Source organism: Falco naumanni, chromosome 7 (assembly GCF_017639655.2).
Source record: "Falco naumanni isolate bFalNau1 chromosome 7, bFalNau1.pat, whole genome shotgun sequence".
Taxonomy (NCBI): domain Eukaryota; kingdom Metazoa; phylum Chordata; class Aves; order Falconiformes; family Falconidae; genus Falco; species Falco naumanni.
Genome location: NC_054060.1, coordinates 27422319 through 27444203, shown reverse-complemented (window position 1 = coordinate 27444203; position 21885 = coordinate 27422319). Strand labels below are relative to the sequence as shown.

At 41.0% G+C, this 21885-nt stretch overlaps 1 protein-coding gene across 1 annotated transcript; it reads left to right on the top strand.

The window, feature by feature from the left end:
• Positions 1–137: 137 nt before the first annotated feature.
• SAV1 (salvador family WW domain containing protein 1) lies at positions 138–21285 on the top strand. The gene is made up of 5 exons (XM_040602470.1): positions 138–341; positions 2194–2640; positions 11771–12041; positions 12991–13134; positions 20060–21285. The coding sequence occupies exons 1-5, from the start codon at positions 248–250 to the stop codon at positions 20259–20261; spliced, it is 1158 nt and encodes a 385-aa protein (XP_040458404.1). The 5' UTR covers positions 138–247; the 3' UTR covers positions 20262–21285.
• Positions 21286–21885: the final 600 nt, after the last annotated feature.

The window sequence follows — 21885 nt, the reverse complement described above, 5'->3', positions numbered from 1 at the left end:
CAGCGCGCGCCCGCCCCTTGCCTGCCCCGCGGCCTTCCCCGGAGGGCGGAGGCCGCGTTCCCACAAGCCCCCGCGCGCCGGCCCCGCTGCCTCCTCTCAGCGCTGGGCGCCCCCCGCCCCGGGCGCGGCCGTGCGGGTGCGGAGCAGCCGCCGCCGCGCCTGAGGGGGCCGGGGCGGCCGGGCCCTGCCCTGCGGAGCGGGGAGCGGCGCCGGGCATGCGGGCGGTGGGAGCGGACCGGGAGGTGGGATGCTGTCGCGGAAGAAGACGCGGACGGAGCTCTCCAAGCCTGGCGAGGTGCAGGGCAAGTACGTGAAGAAGGAGACCAGCCCTCTGCTCCGCAGTGAGTGTCGGGGACGGGCTCGGCGGGCCGGGGGACGGGCCGAGGGTGCCAAGCCCGAGGCCTGCGGGGGGCCGCGGCCTTTGTGTGCTGCGGCTGTGGTGCGGCGGGCCCCGGGGGCCTTGGCGGCTGCGGGAGTTCCCTGCGGGGCGGTTGGCGGGGGGGCGCATTTCTGTTGGGAGACCCGGGAGCCGGTGGAGGGAGGTTCAGCCTGGAAGGGAGGGGAAACTTAACAGCGAGCCCTGTGCGTAGTGTACTGCCAGGTGCTGACGGTAAACAAACTTGGTTGTTTTATTGCTTTTCTCAGCAGCGGTTGCTCAGTTTCAGCAGGTCAGGGGTTAAGGTGGTCCCCGGACAGGTACCGTTCAGGGCAACAGAACAGAGCATCTCTCTCTTTCCAGAAGTCAGTGGTTGTTTTCCCGATGTAAGCTGTGTGCACTGCCAAAAGGTGTGTGCTTGGAAGATGAGATAACTGTATGAGACGGTTGCTTAAAATCCCTGCAGAAGCAACTGCTCCAGTTCTTAACCATGAATCAACGTGATGAAGTCACCGCTATGTCCCTTGGATGCACTGATCTTTGCGTGGTTAACCTGACACTAACGCCACAGCCCTGGTTGCGCTAGGACTGTACGCAATGCTAGCAAATACACGCTGAATGTGTGCTTAGGTTTCTTCTTGTTAATCGTTGAGAACAACCTGAGACAAATGCGTTATGCTATAATTGCAGGATTAGCTTGGAGATCACAACCAGAGAACTTTGCTGGCAGGAGCAGGTACGCAGCATTCCTGGAAGTACTTGCTGCATGAACAGCTGGTTCTACAGTCAACAGGCAAAATCATTTAGTAGTTTGATTGAATTGAATTAGGCCTTAAAAAAAAAAAAATCAAGGTTTTTTTCATATTAAGCTGTAGGCCTGTCTAAGGGGTTAACATCTTTTACACATTTATGCTGTTCGCTGTGATGTGATGACCGACTATTGCATGGCAGCTTTGCAGTGATCATTATAAGTTTACTAATGACACATTATTTTCACCCTAAGTTATAAGAGTTTATTAATAAAAAGTTACTAATAATAGACATAACTTCCTTCTAAATGAAAGTCATAATTTGCATTAGCTCACCTGGAGGGAAGCTACTGACTTACATCACGTTGAAGGTAGTGGTAGGGAGAGGCTTAACCTATCCCTTACTGGAGGGAGGCACTGAAACAGTATGAATAGGCATCAGTGCTGGTGTGCAAAAAACTCCCCTTGGGTGAAGGAGAAAGTGCATAACTTCATGATAATTTGAAAATGTGTGCAGAGTGACAGCGCTTTGCTGGCTGAGCTTTGTGATTAGTGGGGAAAGTATGAATTCTGTTCCTGATTCTGTCATGGATTCCTGTGAGCGTGGAGAATTAACATCTTCGATTGTTCTGAGTTTGTAAGGACAGCGGTCCCAATGAAGTGGTAGAGTAGTAGCCAGGATACTTGGATTTTCTTGACTCTTCTAGTAGAGAGATACAAAGCCTAGCAGAGGTGGCCACAGTAAAGTGTGGGTGGTTTGGGGTTTTTTTTTTTTGTTCATGTGGTTTTTGATGGGGTTTGGGTTGGTTGGTTTGTTTATTGTAGATGCAGCCATACTGGCAGAACTGTGCTGTTTTGGCAAGTTTGTTGCTGGTGGAGGGTGGTTTCTGTTGCACCAGTACAAACTGCAGCGTTACCATTATACTTGTATATGCATTAGAGGTGACTTAAAGGGATTCTAGCCATTGAATTTCCTGAATTCCATGGTGTAAAATCAGTATTGTGGCTAGCCAAATTTATGTGTAAGTATAGCCAAAGTTCTTACTTCTCTTTTATGCTATATATCAGATCTAATGCCTTCATTTATCCGTCACGGTCCAACCATTCCAAGACGAACTGATATCTGTCCTCCTGACTCGACTTCTTCTGCCTATGCTGCTGGTGGAGATGGAATTGTTTCCAGAAACCAGAGTTTTCTTCGAACCCCAGTGCAGAGGCCACCTCATGAAATAATGAGACGTGAAAGCAACAGACTCTCTGCACTTTCCTATCTTGCAAGAAGTTTAGCTGATGTCCCTAGGGAATATGGCTCTTCCTCCCAGTCCTTTTTAACAGAAGCCAATTCTGGTTTGGAAAATGGAGATGCTGGTGCCCGTTGTTACTACTATGATCATTTTTATGATGCCCAGAGGAGACGTCAGTTAAATGATCGTGTTCATGAGGACTACAGGTATTACGAACACAACAGTGATCTCTTCCAGAGGATGTCACAGAACCATGGAAGGCACACTTCAGGTAAGTATTAGTTGTTGCTTTTTTAAAAACATCTTTTTTATAAGACTTCAGGTGCAGAGGTATATCTGGATGATCAGGGTCATGTTTTTAGGAGTTACACAGTGTAGGGCAGAGCTTCTTTCTAATGACGTTTCTGTGATCTCAGTACACTGCGTGTTCACAGTTCTTAGAATTAAGAATCTGATCACATATATTCAGAAAGGAAAAATATACTTAAACCAGGATTTATTTATTAAGTGAATGGGGTGAGGTTGAGCAAGTAGGTTTTTTAATGCCAAACATACATGCAACTCCTCTATGCAAGGTGAATGAGTTGCTCTAGCTAGCAAAGCATTTTATTCATGAAGAGACATTACTCTTCTCATGATGTAGGGAATAAGCAGCAGCTCTAAATTATAACATTGCCATTTTAGTTTATTATTATTGTTGTTGTTATATTTTAACTATCGTAGTGTTGTTATTTAATTTTACTGTGTTAATTTGACCTCAAAATAATTTTATAAATAGTCAAAGAGAGGAATGACTGCTTGGTGTAATTAGCAAATTGATGTATAGTTAGTGTGCAAATTGACTTCTTAGTCCTTGACTATTTTTTTTGTCTTCTAGCTTCTAATATTGTTTGTAAATATGCCTATTTTCCCCCTCAGTTTCGCTGGAACTTTTTTTTCTAAAGGAAGAACAACATAAAAGAGAGGAATCCATTAAATACTACTTTTTTTGAAATATTTGATTCTGTTGGTGGTAACACCAAAGAATAGTTCTTTGGTGCAGTGTGCCTTGGTGTAATAAAAAGTCTGGGATTACAATATTGGCCATAGATAGCTGACCTTAAAAGTAATAAATTTGGCTGTGTTCAAGCACTGAGTATTTTTGTAGTGTGTATATATATATATTTTTAAAAGTATATATATATATACACTCAAGGAGGAGTTCAAAACAAACGTTTCAGACCTGTTAATAATGTACCTTCAATATGAAATATGTTGTTCATCATTACTTGTAATCTATAAACAAAATAGTAAGTAAGTAATCTCTAGTAAAATAAATATCCTATCTAGAAAAATAAATTTGCTAGAATGTCAACATTTAAGGCTGCTGACCTTGCGTATGGAATTATAACCTGCCAGTGCTTTGTGGGTTTTTTATTACACAAACATTTCAATGAAAAGTGATAGAAGAATAATGCTAGTGTTAACTGTTGTCAGCCAATAAATTATGAAAATACTAAGTTTTAAGACTTGCTGCTTTAATCCTCATTTACTTTGCTAATGCAATACATCTGATCTACCTAGATTTTGCATGAAAGCCCTCCATCTCTGTCAGTTGTTGTTCAGCCTGCAGTCATTAAACGTTTACCTGGTCCAGATAACGAGCACTTGTTAGTGTGTGCTTGGATAGTGGAGGAACGAGAGGCAGGAGGGGAGTATTTCATAAACCAACCCATCAATTTAACATTCAAAAGTACTGTGTGTGCTGAGGAAGACTTCAAGAAATGGTACTGCTGCTGTGTTGAATTGAAACTTTAAGTGGAAATGGAGCTCTAGCTGTTAGCTTGAAAGTGGATTTAAATCTAGCAAATTTTTAAACAAGCTAAAAGTAGGGCTTTACAGTCCTATTCTTCTCAATTGTAGCAACATGGATTTCTTTCTAAAAAGACTTTTTCTGCACACACACCCACACCCATTTGTCTACATGCCCCCTTAGCCACTGGAAATCACAAAGGAGCTGCTGTTGTTTGTTTGGTCTTTGTCATTCTCTCTCCTGTTTTTACATTGAATAGTTTGAACAAATTCTACACATTTTGTAATGGGCATGTATTCAATCTCATGCATTTGTAGGGAGAGACAAAAAAAGGTGAACCTTTTGTATGCCAAAGTGTCTTCCTTTTCCTCTTAAGTTTTTTTTCTTTCATCTCTGCATGGAATATGAACTCTTTCAGTTTCACTGCAGTAAGAATATTGACCTATGACCTTAATTTTCGTACATCTTTTCAAGAATTGCTGTTAATTTTTCAGAGTAAAAGAATTAAATGGCCAAAAGTAGGAAAGCATTAGAATGTCTAACTTCCTTCATCTCACCATTAAGCATCTTTTTATTGAACCATCCATTGTTTTCAAATCTACAGTGTTTTCCTTGAGCTACACCAATCTTCCTGTAATTTCTAGTTCCTTTTGTCCTGTGTTTCCAGAGTACTGAGGCAGGCCTTTTATTTTCATTGTCTTTGTCTAAATTACTTTTTCCTTACACATCTCCATTGTTGTCTCTAAATGTTTCACCTAATCAGAATTGTTCGTAGAGATAATTGACACAATTGCCTAATACCTACATTTCAACATACAAGCTTGTTTATTAGCTAGAATCTGCAAATGCTGCTTTCTGCCCTTTTCCTCCTCTCCCACCCTCCCTCAGTAGGTCCCTGCAGTCAGTTCTCTTATGGTTTGATTGCTACAGAAATGTTGCCCAATGAACAAAAGATATGCTTGCAGTTGGTGAGTGATACTTCATTTAGCACTGGTTACAGCAGATGACTTTTGAGAAGCAGTGGTCTGCAAGTGAAGAGATGCATTTGAATTTCAGCTGTCGTTCAAAATCAAGATTCTCCTCTTTAAAATTTGGAGAGGAGTTCAAAACTTGTTCTTACTGACATCTTCATACTCAAAGTCCCGTGATTTTTCTCGACAGTTGATGTTGACAGCATTAATATGTTCTTTCATAGGCATTTCTCCTTGAAGTCATGATTCCTCTCTTGGTGTGATTCAACTCTACCGTGTCCTTTTCTTTCATTAGATTTGTTTTTAATTAGCAGTCTAGTGCTGTCAGTTTTCCTGAAAAATGTCTTCAGTTCAGAATTTTCCTAGTTTTGTATGTTTAGCTACCTCTGTGGCATTTCTTGAAAATTTATTTTTAGTGTCCAATTTCAAACTTAATTCTAAGAGACTTTACCTGTCTTTCCTCGACATTTCTTTCCTCTCTTCTAGGTTAAAGGTTTGGGGAGGTCTGTGGTTGAAGTTATATCTACAGTATAGATTGGAACTAACTTGTAACCAAGACCTCAGAGTTATTTGTACCTGTTTGAGCGGTAAGCTAAAAAATTCTTATGTGTATATGAAAATTGCTGAGATTAAAATCACAGTGTAAAAGGACTTTCTGGTGGTGGACTGTAAGCAGTTGACTGTGGCATCAGAGGAGAAAAACAATTAGTCCTGTGAACAGAGAATCCAGTGCACTTTAATGAAAGTAGGTTCATCTTGTGTTGAATTGTACCCCTTAAAAACTGCAAACTGGTATTCGTGTTTAATACAAGAGCAAAATAAATGCATACAAATTATTAAATGAAACCTATTTAGAGCTAAAGTAGAAGGGCTTGTCTTTTTAGGTGTGTACACTTTACTAATTTTTAAACAAAGGGCAGTTCCCGCCCTTTTCTTCTTTTGTGCTGATGTTGCAGTGATTTCTTCGTAGCAGACATTTGGAGGCTTTCAAAATCCTTCCTGTCACTTCCTATTTGTGAAATTAGGCTTACTTGGAATGCCACGTTCCCTCTGACAAACAAGGTACCGATGCTCAGAAGTACCTTTGGATGCTTTGGAATGGGTTAGGAAGGCCTAGAACCTGCAGACCTAGCTAAACAGGATAGTTATTGCAACTTTTTTGGTATTTTATTATTACTTACTCCCTTAAAATTAAACAGTTCATCTTCTCTTCCTGTTATTCATCCTGGTTTGATGAGAGGAAGGGAGAGGATTTTGGAATCCTGGAAAAAGGCTCTCAAGACAATTGACCTAATGAAAGACAAATATTAAGGCCTTTTGGTTGGCTAGATTTGTTCTTCAACACTGAAATTTGGTTGGAGCTAGTTGTGGGGAGTTCATAGGCTCTCAAACTTCTCTGCCTACGTCAGCACTGTATCTAATAAATGAAGTGAGGCTTTCTCTTCATTGTTTTTACTCTTTTCCCTTTATGCTGGTCTGCTCTGGTGATTTTCTCCTGTGCTTTCTACCAGGCAGACAGAAGAACTGCCCTTTGCTCACCTGGAAACCTTTCTTTTAAGAACTTGGGATTTCTTTCCAGGCAGAGTGCCTTTACAATAAAACCCCTTCATTGGGGTGTGAAAGCACTTAACACGTTATCACTTAGTTTTCTTTGTTCCATACTAATGGAACAAACCAAACAGAACTTCCTTGATTGACAAAGATACTACATATTTTGCACGTCTGTGACGTTATTACCTTAAGGTACATTTTAAGAGAAGAATGTTAAATGAAGGAAGTTTTTGTACCAATACATTGTAATGCACTGGAACGTGGTGCTCAAAGTTAGTTTGAGTTCTGGCATTAGGACATCCTATTCTTAAAGGTGTTTAGAGAGTAAGACTGAATATGGGGCCTGGCCTTAAAATTTCGGGTATTTTAAATCTGGTTAGTACTGGTAATGAGTGGTTGCTGTTCCTTTGCACTTTTTTCGAAGTGTAAAGAACATACTCTTAAGCCAGCAGACTGCATTGAGCAGGATTTTCTTTTGCTTTGGAACAGCATGGAATGCCTCTTGGCCTGATTGGCAATTAATTCAAGACCTTAAACTGAAGATCCTATGTTTTGCAAGAGAAGGAAGAAGCAAAGCCACAGATCGTGTTCAGTATTGATGTTCCTTAAAAGCAACAGCTGAACCAAAAAATACCCCAAACATATACCGTTATGAAACAGAATTAACAAATGAGACTAAACAAGTTCTAAAGAAGAAACCTGAAAAGGATTTATAATTGCATATGTTTAAATTCATTGTTGACCATTCTTGGCATTTGATAGTGCCACTTGGGAGGTTATAAAGAACTGTGCTTATCCTTAAGCAGAGAGGAGGAGACTTTTTACATTTGGAAAAAGCAAATAATTTAAACAACTGTGTTCCTTGAGAAAACAGGAAGGAGAATTTCTGTCTTGTCATAGATAAAACAGCATGTGAGCAAGAATACCCTGCATAGTTACAGCAAACTGGTTTGACTAGGCTGTTTTTGCTTGTCCTATAGGAGAGATCATATCCTCCATCAACAGGAAAATCGCAGGTTTTACGCTTGATGTTTTGATAAAAATGGTTCAGGTTGTAAGTTTGGGGGTTTTTCTGTAGATAGTTTGCATGGTGCTATGTAAATTTGGTACCTGTGACTCAGGGAATATCCTTGATGTGTGCCGTAAAATCCTATATGAAGCTTTGGGCTGCTATGAACATGCTTTAGGGCCAAACCCTTACCTGAAATTTAAATGCAGCAGAATATTGTACTTGGGCAATATGACACAGAAAAGGTAGTGTTCACAATGGATGGGTTTAGGCTGTATTGTAACTTTCTTTTTTGGTTTATACTTTGGAAAAGATCACATATGAATTTACTATTCCGAGCATTGTTCAGTCTTATAATTGATACTTACAGGTGTATGTATATGAAATTCAGTTTTCATCCTATTGCTCAAAATCACAGCAGGAGCTATTTCTCTTACATGTGTATTCACTCTCCCTTGAAGGAAGCATCTGCTGAGTTTTATAAGGAAAACCAATACGTGATTTCTTTTGATCTGTAGTAACCCCAGTTGTATAAACAAATGTCTAAATTGTACTAATGTTGATTTGAATGCCATAGTGGGTTGGTGGTTGTAGGAAGCTGAGTATTACCCAACAGCTTCCAGCACACGGAATGTTTCAATATGATCTGCAATTTTAAGGAGAAAATTGCACATTAAGAGACTATACGTGATAGTCTACAACCTGTAGTATTTGTGACTGTCAGTTTATAAATCTGGACTTTGATTTCATAATTAGAGTTTGCTAGTTGTAGAGGCTTGGAACAGTGTGCAGAACTGGTAAGTGATACAGCTGTGTAAGTTTATCTTAACAGTATGGCTCTGCTGCTTCATCTATGAATTCAAAATGGCAACAGGAATATATAATGTATTTGTGGTCTGATATTATTTTTGTTCTGTGCATCTTGGAAATAAATAAAGAAATAAACTGGCATTGGGAGAAGCCACTTAGCTAGGATTAAATGGCTGCGCAAACGCAGAACTGGCAGTGTTACCTTTCCGTTGGGTGAAGCATTGCTTTTTAGCCTGCTTTCTAGATGATTTCTCTATGTAATCTAGATTTTGGTTTCCCTCACTACCCAAGTGCATCTCCCAGTTTTCTCAGGCTTTTGTATGAAGAGATGGATAGACATTGTGTCAAGAGAACTGCTGCTGTAAATGGCTTGTGCAACTTTTAATACCAACTTGCAAAGGTTTGAAGGCATTAACCTTTACCCCAAGGACTGTATATGTATGTATTTGCTGCTGGAATCATGCTACAAGTTAAGAAGGAGGAACTGTAACAGAAATACAGACACATGCTAGTTTTAACAATAAACAAAAATATGCTTATGCCTTTGTGAAAATTCTTTCCCCCAGTTAAGTTTCTGTGTTCAGATTTTCTGGTAGTGGTGATTTAATAGTCACTATTTATACGTACATGAAATTACAACACAGTAGTCTAGTTTATTGGAGAAAATACTGAATTTGTTTATCTGAAGTGCAGTATTCTCAAGAAGTTTAAATGTTTTGTCATTGGAATGAAAGCAACCAATAACGTAAGTGTAGCTAGGGGCTGAAATAGTTTCCCTGCCCCAGTACTGCTAAAGGTCAGGAAGCCTCCAGGATGTTTCTTCTCACTAGGAGTAATGGTCTAGGTTGCTTAATCCTAATGAGAGGTGGGGGCTGTCATGTGGACACAACCATCCACTTTATAGGTATAAATAGGTAGCACATAGGTAAGTACTGTACAGGAGGAAATCCTTTTAAGGCTGAATAGTTCAGAACATGGCGGGCTAGAAAAAGATTTGTAGATGAGCACAAAAGGTTTAAGGAACAGTACTCTGGAGGAAGCTTGAGATGATTTTTTTTAATTTATTTTTTTATTCAGTTACTTTGGAGCCTTCCCATTACTTTATCATTGATGACTACTGTCTTGTATTAGAATAACAGCTCTCCTGTTTTTAGTCTGTTGTTTAATATGTAAACTAATGCTTAAAATACATTATATCCCCTGGCTGGCTTGTTGTGTTGTGTAAGTGGTGTTGAAAAGGACTGTTGCCTTTGTCAGCAACCAGAATATGAAACTGCTGAGAAATACTGAAATAGCAGCAAAATTGTTGTATTACTGTTGTCTTTTTGAGTCAATGACCATACCTGAAACCTCTTGTTTTTAATAGTATGCTTTAGATGAGGTAGACTCTGCCTTTCCCTTCCCCTCTCTCCAAAAATGATCACACAAAAATGATATTTCTGATAAACAGAAGGAAAAGGTGTATTCCTCAGGCAGTAAATGTGGCGCTTGTGATGGAGTCACTTTCTGACTTCTAAGAAAGTGGAAAAAGTGGCCCCCGTACCCCTTCTTCTGGCTATTGGAAGCAGTAACACCCAAACTCTGATGAATACTGTGATTGAATAGATGCATTTGTGAGATGGGAAGATAATTTGAATTTCTTTCTGAAGGCCATTTAACTGTAGAACTGTGAGTAACTGAAGGTAACTACTTAAAAGGATTTTAAAGAGAGTTGAATTTGGACCACCGCATCCAGTAGGTAATAGGCTTCCAAGGAATGGAAAGAGACCTACAAAATAGTTAATGTCACTTGTTTTTTGTGGTTGGGGTTTGGGGGGTTTATTGTTTTGGGGTTTGAGGTGGTTTTTTTTAGTTTTCTGTAATTATTATGGCTTTTATTTCAACTAGCTTCCAAAGTATCCATAGTATATAGAGGGAAGGAAAAGGTGAAATTGGAATTATGGTTCTTCAGTACATCTCTCAGCATCTGTCATGCGAATTTTTAAAATGTGAAAACTGTGTGTATGTTTCAACAAATCACATTTTTAAATTCTAGTGAATAATCTCTTAAGCCAGCTATTCAGTGGTAAATCCTAACTGTGCTGTTTCCAGGACAGAGGTGGGAACTCAGTCAATTACTGATCCTGTCGGCTCTCCTACTGCCAATACACCTAACCTAGGCTTTAGTTCTCTTGCTGGAGAAACCCGTCTGCTAGTGCAGCCCACATCACCAGGAAAAGCTGGAAATTACATTTTTTTACACGTGCCTCTTCAGCATTGTGAAGCATAGGTGCTTGCATTTAGAGAAGAGCAAGATGTAGAGAAGCAGACATTCAGCCTACTAGACAACAGAACTTCCTTCTGAGATCTGTGGGAGGGAGGAAGAGGGTGGTGGGGATGTGGAGAAGAGATGAGGAGATTTTGTGGCTCACTCCAAACAAGAAGTCTTGTCTGGTTTGCATTCAGAAGGCCTGACTGTCCCACCCAGCAGTGCACATAAGCGAGTTAGTCTAACAAGCATGGGTAGTTTTAGCAAAGAAGATATAGCAACATCAACTTCATCGTGAGCAGGATGACTGTGTTCAGCAAAGGATTGGTGCAGGATCCTGTGTGGATCCAGCTTTTCTGTTTTCTCTTGTTACTGATGACACTTTTTGGCCGTGGTTACACGCACTGCAGTAGTGATGGTCAGTGCAGCATAGTGCCAGCCTTTCTCGTCCATCCTCTCTTGGTTTACCTGGTCGTCTTACTGTTGTTGACTGGTATATCTGAAAGGCTTTGGTGGTATTCAGCAATTCTTCTAGATAGTTGTAATTTCTGACTGTAACTAGAAAAAGAAATAGCTGTAGGTTTTTTGTAGATAAATGGTTTTGATGTGGCTGTAATAGCATATTAACAGAAGTTGTCATTTATGTAAAGCTTTTAACATTTGTAATCTTACGCCAGCCCTCTCTGCTCAGCAACTTGAGACAGTAACAACTTCATCCCTGTTCTGTATGCTAATACATGTCTCTAATCAAAAAAGCAAGGATGCCCTAACTGTTGGTAAATGAAGCTGTCTATTGAATCTGGAGTTGGACGAGAGCAAAACAAGTGAGGCTTAAAAGGGAATATCTGTTTTGACTTGATGGCGCTTTTTTACTAATGTACAAGTGCATATGCCGTAAATGCCACAGTATTGTTCAAAGTTCGTAGAGCGCCTTGTGGTGTTGGGGGGAAGTTGACTTCGTACATAATGTTGGCTTTGGGTATTACCAGTTTAGCTAAATGTTGCTTTCCCTTTTTTCAGGCATCGGTAGAGTTGCTGCTACATCTCTAGGAAACTTAACAAATCATAGTTCTGAAGATTTACCTCTTCCTCCTGGCTGGTCAGTGGACTGGACTATTAGAGGAAGGAAATACTATATAGATCACAACACTAATACAACTCACTGGAGCCATCCACTCGAACGTGAGGGACTGCCTCCAGGATGGGAAAGAGTTGAGTCAGCAGCATTTGGAGTGTATTATGTAGATCACATCAATAAAACAGCTCAATATAAACATCCTTGTGCTCCCAGGTAAGATATCCACCTTCTCTTCTGTGATTGATTTTTTCTTAATCCAGTTCAACTTTTTAAACTGTTTTTGCCTCCTATATAACATGCCAAAAACTTTGTGTTTTTAGGAGTAAGCTTTACTTTGACCTAAGATTTGCAGAAGAAGTTGTAATTGTTGGGGTTTTGTCTCATCTTACTGTCTTAAGTTTAGAAGCAGGGTATTGTTCCTAACTCACTAAAGCAAAGCAGGTTCTCATCAACTGTCAGTAAAACAACAGAGTTGCTGTGAACAGAATTGATTTGTAGACTGAAAAGAAACCTGATCTGATGTTCCCGGTGACTGTCTGAGTAAATACATGTACCATCTGAAACATGAATTAAGTCTTGTCTAGAATGAAAATTGGTATTTTAGCTACTTGTAATTTAAAGGTAAAGTAAGACTAGTATACACCAAATATAACCGTTAATTTCTGCTACACAGTCTACTTTGCTGTTACCCAGGAAGGGAAAGTTGTTTAATGTGTGGCAGAAAGAATAAACACAGGAGGATATCCTTTGTAATAAATGGAATAACTCTTATCAGCTGCTGCCTGAATGTATTTGTTCTAACATACTAAATGGTGGGTTATTTGGCTGATTCAATACTTTCCTTCTTAGTATTTTAAGAACAGATAGCATTTTTTATTCTGCTTTAGTATCCCAGTAGCAGAAACTAGGTAAATAGGTCTGAGGTGAATTTTACAGCGTGCTAACAGATAGCTACAACACTTACGGGTTGTGATCAGAGTGAAGCACAAAAATAGCAACAGAAAATTGCTCTCAGTATAGGCCTGCCGAGGCAACACTACATGCGTGGTTGCATCGTCAGCCTTTGCGCCTATTAATCTGTGTATTAATGTTAACAATTTAATAATATCAGTATGTCTGACTTACTGCTTGGAGATTACAGACTTTGTCTTCCTTTGTACAGTGTTCCCCGTTACGACCAGCCTCCCCCAGTGACTTACCAGCCTCAGCAAGCTGAAAGAAGCCAGCCTCTCCTTGTCCCTGCAAACCCCTACCACACCGCAGAGATTCCAGACTGGCTGCAGGTCTATGCCAGGGCCCCTGTAAAGTGAGCTTGCTTTTTTTTTTTGTCCTGCCCCTCTGCATTTTGCACTATGAATACATGGCTTAGAAGGAAAACAAATGAATTTTGATGACTGAAAGTAGAACTCTAGCTGGTATTTATTTCTTAATTGTATAGAAACTGTTGCTGACAGCATGCAAGGAAATTATACCAAGTGTTCATTGCATTAGTTTGCTCTGTATTAGGCATTACACAAAATCATCACAGTACTTCTTGCAGTTTGTGACATGCAGGTTGAGGATGTGGTTTACTTTCAGTGTATTTGTGAGAATGGTACCATATGCTTATAAAATATGTGAAATACTTCCAGGGTGTTAGCTCTTTAATGTATATCTTACTGCTTTTTTAAAAAGACACACAAATTCTCCTTCACAATTAAGATGCAGACTGAAATGTATATTTCTATTAAGAACTTGAATTAAAAAAAAAAAACTAAACGGTAGTAAAAAGTCATTTTTTTGAAGAAGCAATGCTATAGGAACAGGGAGTCTCCTTCGAGAAAAGATTTGAGTCAGCATAATGAAACATTACATTTTTCTAATGGGTGCAGTTCTGCAGAATAGTAACACTAAATAGAAAAGCAGTAAAAAATGGAGATGTGTTTTGATAATTATGAAATAATGTACTTATCATAAGGAGAACATGGAGAAACTGAAGTGTACAGGCAAACAAGCAGGTCAGTCTGTACTTGCAAATTCAGGCTGTATGTGATGTTCAGTGACTTCCACTAAAAAAAAAAAAACATCTAGTAACTATAATTTCAATGGGGTTTATTACTTCTTGTGGCTACTGGGCTCGCCAGCAGCCTATAAAAATTTAAATTGGCCTAAAATCCACCAGTACACTTAGTCAACAGGGACATACTAAGTTCCTGTAACCTATGGGAGGACATGTTTCCTAGAAATACTTTCGGGTTCTGGCTGCAGCTGCATTTCTTTATTTAGGTCTTTGGCTCATCCAGACAATGTCATTTGAAATATTTTAGCCTGTGTTGTATGAACTCCTGTTGGTACTTCTCTTGAAACTTGAGAAACAAATTTAAGGCAATTTAAACAATTTATCAGGAATTTCTTTGTATCTAGTAGGCTGAGCCAAATTAAAACAAAAACCAAAACAGAAAACACATTTTACTCATTCAAGCTGTTTGAACAGAATTTACGTTGTTCAGAGGGATCAAAACCGATGTATTTTCCAGTATCCTCCTTTTAGGTTTCTGTCACAGTAATGCTGGGGGTAATAGGAATATTGTTGTAATTCTCAAATGCTTCTGTGAGGAAGTAAATTCTGGTTTATGCTACTATTATATTGGACAAGTGAAGAAGAGTGGTAGCAGCTGGCTTAGTATCACCTCATCTTGAGGGCTTCTTAAGGAACAATTGGTAAATAATTTTCACAGTTATTAATACCAGGATCACTTGTACATTTTCAATATAATTTTAATAATAAACCTCTGTTGCCAAAACAACTCCCTTAAAGCTTGAGAAAAACATCCAGTAATGCTTGTAAGTTCTTCGGTAGTATTGTCCAAAAGCTGAGTATGAGAACTGTATCAATGTCCTCCCATGTTCTGGTGCAAAAATGAAAGTGATTGGGCAGAATGCTTTCATCATAGTAGTAGTAGTAGTAGAGGAATACCTTATGCAATCTGCTGTTTGAAGTTTGCTGTAAAAATATGTTGCTTATCGGTACAGTTTTGCACTGAAATCATTATGGTGTATTTTGTTACAATTTCTTACTTACCCCTGACGCTGTAGCTTGATTTAGCTGACTAAAGGCCAGTTGTTTTGTTGAGAAAAGTAGGTGGTGATAGCAAATATAGATAATGTTAGCTTTTGTTTTGAAGAGTTTCTCGAAAGGATAATAATTCTGGCCACTGGAAAAGTCTAATTGAGAGTTTTGTAGGTACTAGCCATAATGCTTCCCCATTAATGAAAAATGGTTCAAACTGTTCTGGTAGAAAAGATAATTTGGCTCGCTACCCAGTGAAGAGCCTTTGATGTCTAGTTATGACTTGAAGTAACAATTTCCAGTGTCAAGGTATTTGTGATACTTTGAAGTATCCTTTTCCCCTTTCTCCTGGCAGCTGGCAAGGTTTGTTTTGAGAGTGTAACTGTAGCTGTCAGAATCTCAGCACAGTGGAGTCAAGACTCCTTTGCTAGGCTCTAAAATCCAATGTTTCTCCACCTTCCAAGTCATGTAGACCGGTCTGGGAAGTGTTTCCACAGAATGCCAGACTGCACATACGGGACTGGAAGGGTGCAGACCAAAAATGCCTGCCTTGTATGAGAGACCGTGGTTGATTCTTCCCCTGACTCTTTTTGAGCAAGAATCTGAAGCCAGGACTTTCTTCTCTCAGCCCTAACCAGTAGGCTGTAAATACTTGGGGCAGGTCAGTGTCTCCTGAGCTGCAAGCGTCCTATTTTATATTAAATACTTGCTTTGTGCTGGGAGGAGCACTGGAGACTGGGTATTCCAGCTGCATGTTCTGTCTGGTGAGCTCCTGATTTCTTACGCAGGAGGGAAGGCTTTGTGCTCTGCAGGAATTCTGTACTAATGTGCTTTTTCCTTTTGATTTCTGGCTCTGTGACTAGTTGCCCTTCTTAAAAACGCCTGGGGAGTCTAGGTCAGGTACTGGTACTCCATGCCCTGTTTCTCTGTGCATCTCTGTGGTTAAGCATTCCTAGACTTACAGTCTTTTGGATTTGAATGAGTCCATTCCCCCTGAGGCACTGCCGATGGCTTAATCTTTAATTAGACTTCTTCCCCCATTCAACACTGCTCTTAGCAGGTGAAATGAAACTCACACTGAAAAGTAATCCTGATGTGCTGCTTTTCTTGGGAAACTATCAGTGCTGACAGCTTCAAAGAGCTAAGGAACCACCAAGGGTTTAGCAATCTTTGGTGATGCTTTAAAAAAAAAAAAGCTGCAGGCCCCGAAAAACCTGCAAGCATGTTATTGCATGTGATGGAGCTTTGTTTTCTTTCCTGCTTGTATTGCCACCTGAGTAAGAAACAGTCCTTCCACTGGGAATCAGCCTTGCTGCAGAATGTCTTTTAATAAACGCCATTAACCCAGAACATTTGAAAGGACACATCAGCACAGGGCAAGCCAGGGGAAATCCTGCTGTAATTGTGTTCGGTTCATGAGGAGTGGGAAGGGAACAGAGATGGAAAGGTGGCGTTCACATCAACTCAGGAATCGAGTGCACTTGTACTTGGCAAACCTTCAAAAGCAGCAGCTTGCAGTCTTGCTGCTCTTTGGAGTTTGATCTCCGCATTGACATACAGATGCAGTTTGGGGTTTTTTGGGGAAAAGTGATTTTAGCAGTGCAACCCTGTCAAGACTTGGGATAACATCAATATAGCAGCTGTTATTCAGGAAGTTTGTAGAAGCTGTGGTTATTTAATTTCTTAAAATTCCTCAAAAGCATCTTTGGTAGTCATCTGCACATCTTGGTGCTTCTCTGATGCATACAGCCTTCTGAGTATATCCTTTCAATATGCAGTGCAGTTTATTTGCATGGATGTACTGATATTTTGGCTTTAGCCTCCATTCAAGTGAATGTATTTTCTCATGTAATTCATCTGGCTCAACTAATTCTGTCTATTCCATGACTTTCTTCTATTCCTTTAATAACTATAGTAGTCACCTTCCTATTTCCAAGTTAAGAAAATTAGATTGCAAATGAATTGTGTATGTTTAGAAGTACTAGGGAAAAGCAGGAGGTGGGGGGTATTGCAGTGACGATGTCACGATATCAAGGCTTTCTTTATCAAAATAAAGCAGCATCAAAATGTCTGTTGTAGAGCAAGACTTGGATCAAACAAAATCAAGATTAAAACCAGGTTGGGGAATTGGGATTTCCTCACCTTTCTTAGGAAATTCTGTATTGTTTCCCAGAGCCATCCAGGCCCATGCCAGGACACTGGGTGCTGCTCAGGTCCCCTTCCCAGGCACAGCATGAACACTCCTGCTCTTTTTGGGGTGATATTCTTGAAATTCTCTCACACAAGTCTGTCCAAGCATAGGTAGGCTCAGGTTAGCCCAGATCCTCACTAACAAGACCTGTGCATACAGTTGCATCATGCAACTGATCTTAAAGATCTTTTCCAACCTAGATGATTCGATGGGTCTGTCTTAGAGGCGTGGTTTAGTGGTGGCCATGGCACTGGTGGGTTAATGGCTGGACTTGATGATCTTAAAGGTCTTTTCCAACCTAGATGATTCTATGGGTCTGTTCTATGAGCCTGTGATACTACACGTTGTTTCTGCGTCCCTTGCTCCTGGTGAGCCTTGGGAAGTGTGTCTGCTCCTGAACCAGGCAGGTCTCTTCATGGCTGCTAGCTCGTGTCACCCTGCCAGACTTCTCCAGTTATCACGCTGAGGTGGAAAGCAACCATCAAAGAGAAAAGCCTGTTTATTTGAAGCCCAGGTTATGTACCCAGCTCTCTGAAGTCCTTGTACTACTTTAAGCATATGCGGGTGGGTCTGCACTGTGGGCTGCTAGTGCTTGACTGATGTGCTGACCAACACGAGCCAGATCCCAGTCGGTGATCATTTGGGCTTGGGAGCCTGGACTGATGTCCGGGGATGTGTTCACCAAACCAGCTGTCTTGCTGTTGGCCCAAAGTCTTGGGGTTTTCCTGAATTACTTCAATTAGCACCTCCTTGAAGAACATCCTAAATGTCAGTGTCTCCTGCTTAATACTGTCCTGCAGCTGTTCCCCCCCAGAGTGTGGTGGTAGTACTGGACATCTGGCCATGAGCCAGAGACCTGTAGAATTACCATGAGTTTGTTGAAAAACTTTGTTAGAAACACTTTTTTTTTTTTTTTTTTCCTCCTAGGATCTCTTGAAACCTTCCCCTTGAAACCTTCTTGAAACTTTTCCCCTACTACTGGCACAAAAAGTCGTCCATTAAAAACAAAGTAATGGGAAAAAATGCTTGCTTTCTTGAATACTTTGGATAGCTTATGTATAAAGATAAATATTATTAAATATAGGAAATGTTGAACCATGTGTTTGGTATAAAAGATTGTCAGCACTAGCTTTGAAGAATTTGTGGCCTGAAAGCGAGTCACTGACTAACGTACGATTGAACAGACATGTGTTATGAAACTGGACTCCATCTGAGCAGCTATCTGTTCCCTGAGAGTGCCAGTTCTGATTGTGAAAATGACTTGCAGGAGAAATGGCATAGCCTTGATGAGTCACAAGAGTGGTTTGGCAGTTATGACATAAAATGCAGCCTTTGGGAAGCTTTTTCAGCTCTTGCTAGAGAGACAAGGGAGGCTTGAAGAGGCTGATCTCACATGAAGTTTGTACCTGGCCAGCCGCAGCAGCTGGGATAGCCCAGAAGTGTGAACATAGGGTTATGTTTATGTGTTTTGGAAACTGGAAAAAGTTTGGAGCATAAACAGCAATTCAGAATTGCTCCATATTAAAAAGTAAAAATAAAAAAACCCAGCACTGACAGTGTTGCAGATTTATTAAGAAAAGCAGAGCTGAATGTTGGGCAGGCGAGCAGAAGACCTACCCAACGAAACATGAGATGTACTTTGCCAGCAACTCGTTAACCTGGGAGTGTTGGCGTCAGTGACGCTCCAGCAGCTTTCCTTGTTCGTTGTTTTTCCCACCTTATGGATTGACATCGCACTTCTGCTTCTGTTTGCAGTTTGTTTTAATGTGTTCCCCCTTGCTGCCATGGAGGGAGGTGAGCGTGGCTTCCCAAAGCCCATCTGTGCGCAGCCCCCTTCGTGCACCTGGTGGTAGTTTCTTTGTGAGCTTTCGCATCCTGCCCCACTGACGGGCGTCCACTTCCCTTATCAAGGAAAAAGTGTTGACAGTGTGGATGGTGCTTTGGTGACCCGAGCTGTTACACTTCCCCTTGCTCAGCCAGCCACTCCTGGTAACTGGTGGAAGCTGGAGGAAATACAACAGTAATTGGGTGACTTCCCTGATTCCAAGCTGAGCTTGTTTCCATCTCGCGTGGGGAGCTAGGTTAGATGTTCCTGAAGGAGTTCAGGGTGGCACTGGTGTGCTTCGGGGCCTCGGCACATGTCTCGTGTCCCACATCCATAGAAGCTCTTTTTTTTGTTTTCTTTCCCATATGGGAAGTAAGAACACGGTTGTATTCTAGCTGTTTGTGCTTGTGTCACTCCCTTGACACCCCCCTGCTCCCCCCAGCCCCCAGATCGCTGCCGATAGCAACTAGCAGTTAGGACATGCCTTACTGGTGTGAGTACTCGCAGCCATTAATTACAGCCTAATTGGACTTCCCCCCTCCCTCAGTCCGCACCAACATCTAACACCCCCTTTTGTGGTCCTGCAGGGTCCTTCGTGACCCACAGTTAGAGACACACTGCCCTAGGTTATTGCTGCTAACTGAGAGTGTTAGGGCTAGAGGAAGAATGCTGTGAAAACAAGAATGCGTGAGGGAAGACTGGCAGTATTCTGCCTGCTGGGAAGCACCTGCTGGGGAGTATTAGGGCAAGCTGTTGAAATAATGCATTTTTTTTCTGTGTTACTCCAAGTTTTAAAGGTGTTTTGCTGCAAAATCTTGGAGGCTGGTTGTGAATGTAGGTGCTGTTTCAATGCTTCCAAAATGCGTGTTTTGTATTGGTTTATTGTAACTGGTTAACAGGGTCTTTAGTTGGAGTTTATCTGTGCGTATGAGGAGTGATTCTGCAGTTCAGCTGTAAGTGACATTTCTCCAACTTGCTTTGAGACGTGCTCCCTGTCTTTTGGTGTAAATTACCTTCTTTTTGCACGTAAAACATGCTAATGCAGCTTGCTAGAAATCTGATCGGGGGCTGTATACAACTGTGAGGCCAGCTTTTAAGAAAAAGCAGAAAACACTGTGTATTTGCTTGCAGCGGCACGTAGATAATCATCTTTTCTATCAAAACAGATACGATCACATTCTGAAGTGGGAGCTCTTCCAGCTGGCAGACCTGGACACGTACCAGGGAATGCTGAAGCTGCTCTTCATGAAAGAACTGGAACGGATTGTGAAGCTGTACGAAGCATACAGGCAGGCCCTCCTCACCGAGCTGGAGCATCGCAAGCAGAGGCAGCAGTGGTATGCCCAGCAGCACGGCAAGAATCTTTAAGCTAACAACTCTATTAAAAAGACTTCTATGAGGACACTAAGAGCTTTAAGTTTTTCACACTTAAAACTATGAAAAAATGCTGTTGTTGAAAAGGCAGCTTATTTTTGTTAATGTTGCACCTTTGTTATTATCCTCTTGAATATTTTTCTACATCTGTTAAGTGTTGTTTATAAAAATGAAAAATGTTTGTTAATCTTTTTCCATACAAGAACTAGTTTATTATTCTGAAAACTAGCGCGGATTTAATCAGACACTTGATCCTGGTATCTTTTTTCTAGCAGTCAGCTGTATTATTAAGAAGCTGACCATATATTTTTAAAGGGCAAGAGATGCAACTATATGAAATAAAGTCCTGGATTTAAAACATTGTTAAAATCCAAATGAGTATTTCAGTGTGTTTCCCTCGGGATTTTGTATCCCTCTCCTGAGAGAGGTCTGCTCTTTGTTTACAGCTTTAATGTACAGAAGGCTGCTCCTGTTCCGTTTCAGTAACACCCAGTGCTGTAGCCAGGCAGAAGCAAATTTCATCAGTCTAAACAGAGGGCTTCGGGAAAGTGGCATCTGAGTTGCCTTTTTACTTTAACGCATTACTGCTTTAGATTTACTACTCATTTTCACAGAACTTAGAGGGAAAATACTTGGACCTTCTAAAAGATCAAAATCTCTAAGCAAACTTTTCACAGGTTTTGAAATCCTAGGTAAACTGCATTTTATAAAACATGGCCCAGCAAAAGTAATAGTGTCTAACCAGCTTGCCAACCAGCTGTACCACGCCACAGAAAAAATCAGGGATGTGACAACTACTACTTTTTTTAAATGAGCTTTTGTCTTGTATTAAAAGCTTCCTTACCTGGGGAAAATTTTTTAAATTGTACAGTCATCCTCTCCAATATTTTCATTTGGTTCATTGATTGTCCTGAAATGTTATTTATGGATTCTTTTTAGTGCAATAAACATTGTTGCAGACAAAAACACATTTCTTGTAAATCCTGTTAATTCAATAAAAATCTTTTTGTTCAGTGAATGAAGGGTCATCTGACTGATTTTTATTTTTTTTTTTTTTCCTTGTAGAACATCAAATCAAATGTTCTTGTAACCAGTAAAAAGATCCAAGCAGGGATGGTGACACTCGGTAGCCGCGTTCTCTGAACACCCACGCGGTTCAGATGCTCTCAGCTGCTCGGTGCCGGCGCCGAGCCGCGCTCTGGTCCTGCTGATCCACCCTGCCCAGGCGGAACACAGCCGCTGCCGTGGCAGCAGCCTCTGTAAAACCCGAACCGCACTGCACCGAGCCCACCGCCACTGCCTGAATGCCTGAAGCAGCTATGGCTGAGCCCGAGTGTCACCATCCATGCCGTGTCACAGGCCCGTTCTTCACATGGGTGAGCTGAGGGGTGGCAGGGCCCGGGCGAGCACCCTTCAGCCTTGCTTCGCTTAAACAGCTTTCTCTCTGCTGTTAAAAGTAGAGTTTAAAAGAGACTTTATTTTGCGGATGACTTACTAAGCCTGGCCTTACCTTGTCAGTGACAGAAGCACCAGGGGTGCAGCCAGGCAGGGGACAGGCCAGAGTATTGTCAAAATACCAGCTTACCCTGAAAACACAGATTCTGAAGGCCCAGAATTA